The 13,669-nt window shown below is 35.1% G+C and overlaps 1 protein-coding gene across 1 annotated transcript in view; it reads right to left on the reverse strand.

Annotated features, from left to right (window-relative positions):
• Positions 1 to 3,159: 3,159 nt before the first annotated feature.
• SLCO6A1 (solute carrier organic anion transporter family member 6A1) overlaps positions 3,160 to 13,669 on the reverse strand; it is an 89,993-nt gene continuing 79,483 nt past the window's right edge. Inside the window, exons 13-14 of the mRNA XM_036308715.1 lie at positions 8,212 to 8,309; positions 3,160 to 3,204 (exon numbers count right to left, since the gene is read on the reverse strand). Of these exons, the coding sequence (XP_036164608.1) occupies positions 3,160 to 3,204; positions 8,212 to 8,309 (143 nt within the window). The remainder of the gene's footprint in view (positions 3,205 to 8,211; positions 8,310 to 13,669) is intronic.

Here is a 13,669-nt window from a genome sequence, read left to right on the forward strand (position 1 = left end):
TATTAGAGGCCCAGTACACAAAATTCATGCACTTGGTGGGGGGGGGGGGGAGGAGCGTGTCCCTCAGCCTGGCTTGTGCCCTCTTGCAGACCAGGAGCCCTTGGGGGATGTTCGAAGCTGGCAGTTGGACATCCTTAGCACTGCTGCGGAGGCAGGAGGGACTCCTGCCACCACCGCTGTGCTCACCAGCCATGAGCCCGGCTCAGGGCTTCTGGTTGAGCAGTACTCCCCCTGTGGGAGCACACTGACCACCAGGGGCAACTCCTGCATTAAGTATCTGCCCCTTGGTGGTCAGTGCTCATCATAGCAACCAGTCCTTCCGCTGTTCGGTTGATTTGCATATTAGCTTTTTATTATATAGGATAAGTATAGAGTTCCAATTTTAAAGATGAAAACAGTTACAGAGATGGATGCTGGTGATGACTGCATGATGTGAATGTATTTAATACCAGTGAACACTTAAAAACAGTGAAAATGATAAACTTTATGTTGTGTATACTTTACTACAATAAAAAATGTTTTAAATGATCTAAAAATTCAAACCCATGAAGATGTCTTTTCTATTTCTATTATTTAATACTAGAGGCCCGATGAACAAAATCTGTGCAAGGGGCTCAGCCCTCCCAGCCCTGGCTTCATCAAGATCATCCGGAAGGATGTCCAGAAGGCTGTTCAGCTGTCCAGTCCAATTAGCATATTACACTTTTATTATTATAGATTAGGGGGTTGTGTTTTGCTGCCTGAGTTTTAGAAGTTTTAATATTTATGTCTATTAATATATTCAGTATTGTCCTAAACCAAGGCAGCAAGTATCCTTGTCTTAAGGGTCTCTGCTTTATGAGTCCTCACTTACTCTAGCTATATTCCAGCTTCTCCCCTTCCCACTAGGTGAGGAGTCCATGAGGCCAAGGGAATATACCAGGACTTCCCAGAACTTGAAAGTTTCTTGATTCAGCAGCCCTAAGCCTACTTCCTCAACCCACCTGGCCTCTTCCTTTTTCCTATATCTACCATCTGGAGGTCATACCACACCGACTATGCACACTCTTAGGCCCCAAGGGTAGTCAAGGGGCAAATGTTTGCAAGCAAGTGGGGGTTACCCTATATAGAGCTTTGGGCATGAGCACCAATGTGTCTATACACTATACACAATGCTGGTAAAACCTAAGCCAGTGGTTCTCAACCTTCTGGCCCTTTAAATACAGTTCCTCATGTTGTGACCCAACCATAAAATTATTTTTGTTGCTACTTCATAACTGTAATGTTGCTACTGTTATGAATCATAATGTAAATATTTGATATGCAGGATGGTCTTAGGTGACCCCTGTGAAAGGGTCGTTCGACTGCCAAAGGAGTCGCGACTCACATGTTGAGAATCACTGATAAGCCAACATTTTACTTTAAGATTAAAAAAAGAATAGAAATTCAGGAAAAATAAAAAGCAAAAGCAAGATAGTAGGCATTATTAAAAACTATATCAATAATTATGTTACGGTATCTGCCTTAATATTGCCATTTAAAATACAGATGTTATCGCATTGGATGGAAACATGTAATTAAAATATAAAGACACAGGAAAATTTAAAATTAAAATATGTGGGAAAGTTATTCCAGGCAAATAAAAATACTAGTAAAGCTATGTTATTGTAAGATATTGTGAGACAAGAGAGAATTTAAAGCAAAGAATATTATGTGATAGAAAAAGTTGTCTTGCACTTGTATCAATATCATTATGTATATACCTTTTCAATCAGTCAAGTTTGCTCAGATTGAGCCACATTTTTCTTGGTTCACAATTCCTTCTGGCCTCTTATACTGTACTTCTAAAATCATTTTACAATGGAGGAGATATAAAATATTTCTCATTGCATGTGCAGGCAGATTGATGAACAAAACACAAATCAATACTATGCTTTGTTTAAGAAACGGATTTTTATAAAAAATGATTCAGGACAAATGTTGGCGAGGATGTGCAGAAAAAGGAACCTTCATGCATTGCTGGTGGGAATGCAGACTGGTGCAACCACTGTGGAAACAGTATGGAGATTCCTCAAAAAATTAAAAGTGGAACTCCCATTTGACCCAGTAATCCCACTTCTAGGAATATATCCCAGGGAATCAGAAACACCAATCAGAAAGGATATATGCACCCCTATGTTCATAGCAGCACAATTTACAATAGCTAAGATTTGGAAACAACCTAAGTACCTATCAGCAGATGAGTGGATTAAAGAACAGTGGCAGATCTACACATGGAATACTACACTGCTATAAAAAAGAAGAAACTCTTAACCATTTGCAACAGCATGGATAGAGAGCATTATGCTAAGCAAAATAAGCCAGTCAGAGAAAGATAAATATCACATGATCTCACTCATTTGTGGAATATAATGAACAACATAAACTGACGAACAAAAATAGAGCAAGAGGAAAAGAATGTTTTAGAACAGTGGTCGACAAACTGCAGCTCGGCAAACCACGGCTCGCGAGGCACATGTGGCTCTTTGGCCCCTTGAGTGTGGCTCTTCCACAAAATACCTACTTCTGCGCATGGGCCATGAAGTTTCAATCACACTGTATGTGCATGCCCGCATGTGGTATTTTGTGGAAGAGCCGCACTCAAAGGGCCAAAGAGCTGCCTGTGGCTCGCGAAGCTGCGGTTTGCTGACCACAGTTTTAGAATATAATAGAAATAATCCTATTACTTGCAGATTGTTAGTATTTCCTACAATTTTTGTGATATTATACTATGTGAGTACAGTCTTGGTGGTAATATGTTTGAAATCTTTTTTTTTTCTTGAAATATTAATGTTTATTGCATGTAATATATTTAAAATTGTTTTCTGAAATATTAATGTTTATTGCATGTAAATGGATAATTATTTTGTATCTACAATCTGGTAATAGATTTATTTTATATATTGTAAAAATAAAATAAAGAGACTAAGAAAATGTCAAAATAAAATAGTAAGCTTAGATATACAAGAAAATACAACTAAAAAGAGAAGAAGGGGTTACAACATTTTAATATTTGACAAGGAAAATTTCAGAACAAAAAGCATTCAAAGGACTATAGAGTTATTAACATTTATAGTACCAGAAACACATAACTGCTTTTGTAAAGCAGAAATTACAGGAGGTTGAAGAAACAGATGAACACTAAAAAAACGAGACTTTATCATACTTCTCTGAGGCTGCATTCCCCTAGAAGCACAACCCAAGACAAGGAGAGCAAGTGGTTTATTTGGGAAGTAAAGGCACCGCACCAGAGGAGAAATGAAAAATATGACAGGGAATGATGCAAAGAGGCCAATAGATGGTGCACCAATGCACAGATTATCACTCCTCTGGGAGACCAGGTGAAACATGGTCTTGCCTGAGGGGCAAGAAATATTTCACATTTATTCCCCAACTCCCTTAAGCCTGAGGGCAACTCCTGGAGGCATTACTTCTTTGAAACTATTGCCTTCCCTGACTCATAGGCTGAAAGAAATCTCTAAGATGGGAAGTCAGAGGAGCCTGTGGTAGGATGCTCTGGGCATGTACTAGAACAGTGAAAACTGATAAACTATGAGTAGTGCAGAGACACATATGGTAAAGTTTATCCCATGCACAGTTCAGAGTTCCTTGCACTCCATCCACGTTAAGTGCACTTAAATGTCATCATTCCATTTATCACCTGGCCTTGATATACAGATGGACAAACAAACAATTAGGACACCTTGAGGGCATTATGCTCAGTGAAATAAGTCAGACAGAGAAAGATAAATACTGTATGATCTCATTTATATGTGGAATAAAACAAAACAAACATTAAACCCAAACTAATAGAAAAAGAGATCATGCCGAAACCGGTTTGGCTCAGTGGAGAGAGCGTCGGCCTGCGGACTGAAAGGTCCCAGGTTCGATTCCGGTCAAGGGCATGTACCTGGGTTGCGGGCACATCCCCAATAGGAGATGTGCAGGAGTCAGCTGATCAATGTTTCTTTCATCAGTGTTTCTAACTCTCTATCTCTCTCCCTTCCTCTCTGTAAAAAATCAATAAAATATATTTTAAAAAAAAAGAGATCAGATTTGTGGTTATCAGAGGCATGGTTTTGAGGGTGGACGAATTGGATGAAGGTGTTCAAATATACAAACTTCTGATATAAAATAAACTAGAGGCACGGTGCATGAAATTCATGCACTGGGGGTGGGGGTGGGGTTGTCCCTCAGCCCAGCCTGCACCCTCTCGCAGTCTGAGAGCCCTCGGGGGATGTCTGATTGATAGCTTAGGCCCGCTCCCCATCAGTTGGACATCCTTAGCGCTGCCGCAGAGGTGGGAGAAGCTCCCGCCACCATTGCTGTGTTCGCCAGTTGTGAGCCCGGCTTCTGGCTGAGAGGCACTCCCCCTGTGGGAGCACACTGACCACCAAGGCACAGCTCCTGCATTGAGTGTTTTCCCCCTAGTAGTCAGTGTGCATCATAGCGACCGGTTGTTCTGCCGTTCGGTCTATTTGCATATTAGCATTTTATTATATAGGATAAGGACTGGTGATGTAATGTACAACATGATGACTATAATTAACACTGCTGTATGATGTAACTGAAAGTTAAGAGAGGCGATCCTAAGGATTCTCATCACAAGGTAATACACATAGATTTTCTTCTTTTTCTTTTTTATTTATATGAAATGATGGCTTCTAACTAAACTTATTGTAGTAATCATTTCACAACATATGTAAGTTAAGTCATTATGCTGTACACCTTAAACTTACATAGTGCTGTATGTCAATTATATCTTAATAAAACAGGAAAAATTAGAGTAGACAGTGCAAAAGGAGATATATGCCATTAGTAAATCAAAACTTGACACTTTTTCTATTCTACATAAGAAAGATTACATGCTTCATTTAAAGCAGAAAACATTCAATCCAATATAAAAAAAGAATCCCGAAAAGGAAAAGTTTGAGGAACTAGATTTTCATATAAATTATCCCACAACTTTGGAGAAAATACTAATTGAAGAGTACAAATAAACTCTCATCAATTCTAAAATATAAGCATTTCTGCTATCATATTATATACCAATTCCTTTAAAGTGTCCCTTTTAGATTAAACTCAAGCACCAAAAATAACTAGGTTTAGGAAGAAAATATTGCAGAAGCAAACCACTCAGAAGCCTATGCAACTTTGTAACCCTTCCTGACAAAAACAATCAGTCTTAATCAATCTTAGTACAGCTAAATTCCCACTAGTATTTTCACCCAGCATAGTCAATCAATTGTAGGTTTAAATTGACTACCATAGTTAATCAATTATGTTTTTAAATGGTGGAGCTCACCTTCCTCCTTTGACATGCAGCTCCCTGAGGGCATGAATTCTCAATAGTGATATTTTATCACAAATTAAAAATATGATATTTAGACATATTTGCAGCTTCTTCATTGGTACTTGCAGCTTCACTAAGTGCATTAACATTGTAGAAAACACAAAGATTCTTGATAACATTAAATCATTCAAAACTGACTCTAAAAGTACCGAGTACTTCTGTAGAATTTTTAGCTGTTTCTTTCTTAAGACATAATTTATTGCTAAGGTCTTCTCTTTAATAGTGATAAAACTTCCCCTGATTGTTTCAAAAGCCACTAAATTGGTATTAATGAATGGAATGTCTGAGTTATATTTACATCATTTCTCTATTTACTAATCCTCTATGAACTAGTTTCTGACATATGAACTGTTGTATGCTCTATTGTAGCAGAACGTTATATTCAAATTTAAAGTCTTAATGCTACTCCTCAAATTATTATAATTTTGATTATACCTTTGCTGGCTTTTTTTTTTTTTAAACAATGCTATTTGAAGAGTACAAATAAACTCTCATCAATTCTATGATGAGATACATTTATACATACATACATACACATTACCAGTACCTTCAAAATGGATCTGAATGTTATTGCTTTACCTTATTTTTTAATTATATAAATTATAAAATACTACTTTAGACAGTAGAATGTTAAGAAAGGATATAAGTAACCCAAAACAATTAAACTTTAATTCTCTTACAAGTATCTATATTGCAAGCTAATATTGAAAATCCTATATACATTAAAAACATATTAGAAATGTTTCACAAGAAAGTACTTTATTCTGAAAAGAAAGATTTCTATAGATACTGCTTAGGTAAACATTATGTCTGATTTTTCTTTATGAATGTGAAGTACAGCAACACATTTTATAGAATCTTTGAAGGAAAAACTCCTGTTTTCACGCTCTGATCCTCAGATGTTCAGCAATCCTGCTGGTTCAAATAGAGAAGAGCCAAGCAGTTAAATAGAGTTTCACATAGACTAATTTATCAATTTTTATAAATGCATGTCACAGTTAAGGAAGAAACGTATATAGTATGATATGAATACTCCTTGCTTCACATTTCTTTCTGCCATATATGACCTCAAATAAAACAATGTCTACTCTTACACACTAAATCATTGACTAATATGAATAACAAAGGAGAAATGTTATCAGTTGTTCTTTCTCCCAAGAGAATAAAAACAATTGTAAAGAAGTTTTTGTTTTATAACAATCTGATTTTCATTCCAATATTTGGAAAATTGCTAAATAATTTGCATGGATGTTCAAAGATACATGAAGTAATTATAACAAAAACATTTTATTGACACATTTAAGCTTAAGAAAAATTGCAAAAATTGCCAAAACCGGTTTGACTCAGTGGATGGAGCGTCAGCCTGCGGACTGAAGGGTCCCAGGTTCAATTCCGGTCAGGGGCATGTACCTGGGTTGCGGGCACATCCCCAGTAGGAGATGTGCAGGAGGCAGCTGATCGATGTTTCTTTCTCATTGATGTTTCTAACTCTCTATCTCTCTTCCTCTCTGTAAAAAAAATCAATAAAATATATTAAAAAAAAAGAAAAATTGCAAAAATGGTTGACATGCTTTCTACATACAAATTTGAATGTTTCTTCACATGAAATAATTATTAATCACAAAATGAAATACAAAAGCACAAAAATGGATATCAAGTCAGGTATCAGGTAGTTTTTATCAATACAATTCAAGTGAAGGTAAAAATAGAGAGGTATTATGGATCAAACTGAATTTTTAGGACCATGAAAAATATGTATTGTAAACTGGCCAATTGACCAGAGAAATTTTCTAAGAAAACCTTTCCATGATCAAATAAAAGTTAAGTAAAATGTTAATTTTTAAAAGTTTAAAATATTTTTTAAAAATAATTATAACTTCAATTTAAATTCTTATTATATGAATTGGACTGACAAATTTAATTTTATTTTGAAAACTTATTGAGAAATAAAAATCCACAGTGCAAATAAAAAACAACAAAAAGAAAGCATATACAACCTAAGTAATCCAATATAACCAAAGGCCAATAACTAATATGTAACTTGAATTAACTTGAGTTAATTGATTGTATAGTGTTTTGAAAGTCATTTTTATGTTTCAAATTCCAGAAAGTTAATATAGTACAAGTATTATTAAATGCTCAGAATTAACTTGAGTAATTTCCCACTTCCACTTCATCCATTTCTTCAAAGTATTATCATTCTATTGAAAATATTAATTGTGGCCGAAACCCATTTAGCTCAGTGGATAGAGCATCGGCCTGCGGACTGAAAGGTCCCAGGTTCGATTCTGGTCAAGGGCATGTACCTTGCTTGCGGGCACATCTCCAGTGGGAGATGTGCAGGAGGCAGCTGATCAATGTTTCTCTCTCATTGATGTTTCTAACTCTCAATCTCTCTCCCTTCCTCTCTGTAAAAAGTCAATAAAATATATTTTTTAAAAAAAGAAAGAAAATATTGTGTATCAGAATATATTTTAAAAATTGAAAACACAGACTATATTTTATATTTGTACTAAAAATATAACAGGATCATAAGGATCAGTCATTTATTAAAAATAATTATATTATAATTATTTTAAAATTTAAATGTATTAATATTAAATAAATATTAATATAATAAACATAGCATAAATAAATATAATAAATATACAATAAATATATAACATACATAAATATTAATATAACATTCCACTGATAGGCTGACAATGCATAATTCTTACACAATGACGATCCAGTTATAAATCAGCTTTCTTTTCTTTTTTCTTTTTTTCTTTTTTCTTTTTTTCTTTTTTCTTTTGTTCTTTTTGTTGTTCTTTTTGTTCTTCTTTTGGATTCTTTGCAGTTGTAGTGAGGATATCAGTGTTTTCCTTTAGTAAACGTTTGTGTAGGCTAAATGCAATAGAAGTGAAGAAGATGGTGGATAGTTTGCAAAAAAAACCTAAATTAAAAAAAAAATACAACCATCAGATATGTCAATTTATTTAAAGCAAAATGTTTACAGAAAGACTGTCATTCACCAAAGAAAAGGTCAGTATATTTTATCTTTAAAGGTACTAATTTCCCATATGTAAAATGTAATTAATGTCATAAACATATCAAGTTATTTAAAGGAGATTTTAAAAATGTTTACACAAACTTTTTTCTTTTTTTAAATTCTCACCCAAGGATATTTTTCCATTGATTTTCAGAGAGAGTGGAAGAAAGAGGGAAAGACAGAGAGAAATATTGATATGAGAGAAACACATTGATTGGTTGCCTCCTGCATGTGCCCCAACCAGGGTACATACCCTTGACCGGGATAAAACCCGGAACCTTTTGATTCACAGGCCAACACACTATCCACTGAGCCAAACCAGCTAGGGCTACAAAACCTTTTAATTTCTTAAACATAGAGTATTAGAAAAATGCAGCATGTGCTATTATTTTACAGAATGTAAAAACAAAAATAGATTTCTACCTTCAAAACTTAATCCTATATATTAAAAGGCTAATATGCAAAGTGTCCCCTCCACCAGAAGTTCGACAGGGAGTTCAATCTGGAGTTTGACCAGGGAGCGAGGCTGGCTGGCAAATCGCCCACAGCCCCTCCACCCAGGTGACCCCACCTCTGATCGCCCCCCCAACCCTGATCAGGGGTGGGGCTGGCTGGACGCAACCCGTGCACGAATCCATGCACCAGGCCTCTAGTTAGTAATAAGAACTGGAACATGTTTAAGTCATTTCATAAAGCTTTACTCTTCTTGAAATATTATGATTTTCCAAATATAAACAGAAGTATTTTAGAAATATTAATTGATTGTATAGTGTTTTTAAAGTCATTTTCATGTTTCAAGTTCCAGAAAGTTAATATAGTACAAGTATGACTTAAAAGTAGTTGAACTTTGGGTGAAAATAAACATGTTGATTAAAGTAAAAAATATTGTCCAGGCTGGTTTGGCTCAGCGGGTAGAGCATCAGCCTACAGACTGAAGGGTCCCAGGTTCGATTCCAGTCAAGGGCACATGCCCGGGGTTGCGGGCTCGATCTCCAGTGGGGGGCGTTGGAGGCAGCCAATCGGTGATTCTTTCTCAACATTGATATTTCTATCTCTCCCTGTCCCTTCCTCTCTAAAATCAATAAAAATATATTTAAAAAAATATTTCAGAGCAACAATATCAATTATCTAGCAATATTAATAATAGTGGCTTCAAAAGATAAAATAGAAAAAATTAATGAGTATATGACATTTATAATGACACAATATTTCATACATTTAAATACCATAGCCAAACACCATAAACAACCCAAATGTACATGAACGAGAACAGATAACATACAGTACGTGCACAAAAAAATTTTTTTAAATTTAGAAGCACAAACTACTGCTATAGAATAACACGAATGAATCTCCCAAAAGCATAACATTAAGCAAGACAAACAAAAACAAATGATAAGAAAACACACCAGTATATATTATATAAAATTTCTATATATAAATTTATAGAATAGGCAAAACCAACATATTGTAATAGAAATATGAAAGAGGCTTATCTGTGGAGGAGGGAAATTGCTTGGAAAAGGGCACAGGAGAAATTTCTATAGCTTGTTTTGGTGCTGGTTCCACAGGTGCATTCAATTACCAAAAAGCCATCAAACCAAACACTTACGATCCATATTAGGTAATTGTATATTAATTACAAAAAAAAAATCTCAATTTTTTTTTACATTGCTGCTTGATACATTCTTCACAAACCAAACACACGATAGCCAGGACAAAACAAAACAAAACACTGTCTACACCCCAGTAGCTTTCTTTTTGCTTCTTCACATTCACTAACCCAAAAAGTTTAATTTTTGTTTGCTTTAGAAATATTTTATAGCAAGTCAAAATTATGCAAGTGGAATCATACAATGCATATGCATTTATGTCCGGTTTCTTATAACATTATGTTTGTGTGATTCATTCATATTTTATGTAGTTGTGTGCTTTCCTTTTTCATTGTTGTATAATTCTCTTGTTGATTTTATCATAATTTATTATCTATTCCATTGTTTATTGGCTATTTGATTGTTCACTTATGTGAAAATTCTTTCTAGTCTTTTGTCCCACTGCTAGGGTCTTTCCGCATTAAGGGTTCAGGAATCTGGAGAAGGGCTGTGCATAAATGAATTGAGAGACTAGACAAGAAATATAAATTTGGGAGGCATGGGGGAGCAAGGGGAGACTCCACTTTCTAGTGAAGTGGGCTCTCTGAATCTCTGGAGCCATGGCTTTTTATTCCCACATTTTGCCCATTAGCAAAGCAGATATACATATCAAAGGTAAGGCCTGGTAAACAATAAAGGACCATCAGGTTGAGGGAACTGCCTTTGGCTGTTCCAGCAGCAGGTAATAATATGCAGATTTTCAGCCCTGCTGAAGGTATCCATCAGTCTTCTGATGAACTTCTTGCATTTATTTTGCTAACTACTGGAATTTGCTTCCAGCAGTCCACTTTTCTATTAAGATATCTCTCCTTTGCGTATTACTTGTTTGTGGGAGTTCTTTATATATTTTGGACATTAGTTCTTTTTCACCTTTTTTACCTTTCCCATTATCGTCTTCACTGCAGCTCTCTTTTCTGTCTTAACTTTGCTTTTGTTCAGAATTTAATAGTTTTTCATATAGTCTGATTTTTCTTTTATGGCAAGTGCTCTTTGTATCCTGTTTATGAAATCTCTTCCTACTTTAAGGCCATGGAGATAGTCTCCTGTTTTTCTCAAAAGGCTTTATTGTTTTATCTTTTACATTTAGATCTACAATAAATTTAGAATTGATTTTTGTATACAATTCGAGGTAGGGATCAAGATATATTTTTAGATATGAATATATAAAATGAGCCATTAGCCTTTATTTGAAGACTGTCTTTTATCATTGCAGTGTCTTCGTTCTTTGCCATAAATCAGTTGAGTGTGCATGTGTGGGTTTGTTTCTGGATTCTCTATTCTGTTCTATTGGTCAGTGCGATGACACTTGCATTAATATCCTACTGTATTAATTATAGCTTGATAATAGGTTTTGATATCTGATAGTATCTCTATCCTTCAATTTTGTTTCATCTTTAAGATTCTCTTGATAATTCTTGGATCTTTGGCTTTTATATGAATTCCAATTCCCTAGTGAATTAAAAAAATATATATGTTCTGAGATGTTGTTTGTGATCACTCAATGCTATAATTTAGAAGTAGCATTTTCAAATCTTCCTATCTATAAACATATCCATTTTTTTCATTTATTTACATTTTAATGTCTCTTAAATAAAATTTGTAGTCATCATTATAGAGGTTTTATACAATTTTCAATAGATTCTTTTATTCTTGGTACTACATTTTTTATGTTATATTATTTTCGTATTTGGTTGTGCCTGGTATGTAGACACACAATTGATATTTGTATATTGACGTATAATAAGAAACCTTACTAACTTTACTTATTAATTCTAATATATTGTATTTCTTTGTATGAATGTTAATTACAGGTATTTTCACTTTATAAAAATATGTTGAGTTATACATTTATAATTTGTGTTCTTTACTGAATATGTGTGTGTGTGTGTAAATACATATTTCAATAAAAATTCCACCAAAAAAATAAACAAAATAAACATGGTGATTTAAAATAAGAAATATTGCAAAAGACATAAATCATCTCTCTAGTGCAATTAAAGAAAGAGCTGACACCCAGAGGGAATGACTCAGTATTTGAGCATTGACCCAGGAATAAGGCGGCACTGGTTAGACTCCCAATTAGGGCACATTGTTGGGTTGCAGGCTCAATCCCCTGGTAGGGGTATGCAGGAGGTAGCTGATTGATGATTCTCTCTTATCATTGATGTTTCTCTCTAACTCTCTCTCTCCCTCTCCCTCCCTCTCTGTCTAAAAATAAATAAAAACATAAAACAAATTAGGGATGTTATGTAATCTATACTAATAAAAGGATAATATGCTAATTAGACCAGGTCGATGGACATCAGACTTCCTTCTGAACAAAGCCATGGTGGCAGGGGCCGATACAGAGGTGGTTAGGGGCGATCAGGCTGGCAGGGGAGCAAGCAGTTAGGGCTGCGATCAGGCTGGCATGGGGAAGCAGTTAGGCTGCAACCAGGCAGGCAGGCAGAGGCCGTTAGGAGCGATCAGGCAGGCAGGCAGACAGGTGAGCAGTTAGAAGCCAGGGATCCCCACAGGGATCAAGTCTAAACTGGCAGTTGGATATCCTCCTAGGGTTCCCAGATTGGAGAGGGTGCAGGCTGGGCTGAGACACCCCCCACCCCATGCACGAATTTCAATTTCATGTACCGGGCCTCTAGTTTTTTTTTTTTATCAAAAGGGAGAAAGCTGATGGGAATCCTTCATTTGAGGTAAAAAGTATGTAATAAGTCATTCCAATGATCAGAAGAATTTTCTTGCTGCCAAAGGGAACTGATAGATTGATAGGATAAAAATTTTACCAACTTTTTTGAGTAATAAAACATTTGAGATGATGAATGCCACAGTCTTCCTCCACAGGGGAAATTTGTTTGGACATGAAATGTACAAAAATAGAATTTTAGGATTAAAAAATCTACTTAATTTCAGTGTGGGCTTCTAGGGCTCATGGATCCCTTTTGAATAAGCCTTGATCTGTAGTAGCAGCGTACATAGAACTTCTTGTGTAGTGTTCTACATCCACACTGTCCAATAGAGCAGTCAAATGTGACCGTTAAGCACGTATAATTTAGCTATTGTTACTGTGAAACTGAATTTTTAATTGCATTTAATTCTATTACATTTAAATAGCTATATGTGGTTAAAACATACCATATGGACAGTGTAGCCCTAGAATCTCTTACTTGTCTTCCAAATTTACTGTGGTTAAAATAACCTGAGGTGCTTTATTAAAAATGTACATGTCTACCACTAATTCTGGTATCCAAATTCAAGGTTTTATGACTTACATTTTTAGCAAGCACTCCAAGTTTTTCAAATGACTCATGGAATACACTTTAAAATGTACTAGTTTACAATGAAATTGCCACAAATGTATATTTCTATTACAGTTTCCTGTGTTTTCTGTTTCTTACTGTAATTTCCTATGTTCTTTATTATTGTTATCTCATTTTAGTAGCTCCTTAGCAGGATCTATAGCAGTTTATCAACTTTCTCAATTATGTGCTATGTTTTAAAATAGTTAAGCATGTTACAGTTTTATCTAAAATGAAAATTAAAAGGCTGAGCAGTATTTTAAGAGGACTTCCTTAATGGTTTTGTTGAATTATCTCTGGAAAAATTATTTTGACTCCT

This window comes from Myotis myotis, unplaced genomic scaffold, assembly GCF_014108235.1.
Source record: "Myotis myotis isolate mMyoMyo1 unplaced genomic scaffold, mMyoMyo1.p scaffold_m19_p_5, whole genome shotgun sequence".
In the NCBI taxonomy this organism is placed as follows: Eukaryota; Metazoa; Chordata; class Mammalia; order Chiroptera; family Vespertilionidae; genus Myotis; species Myotis myotis.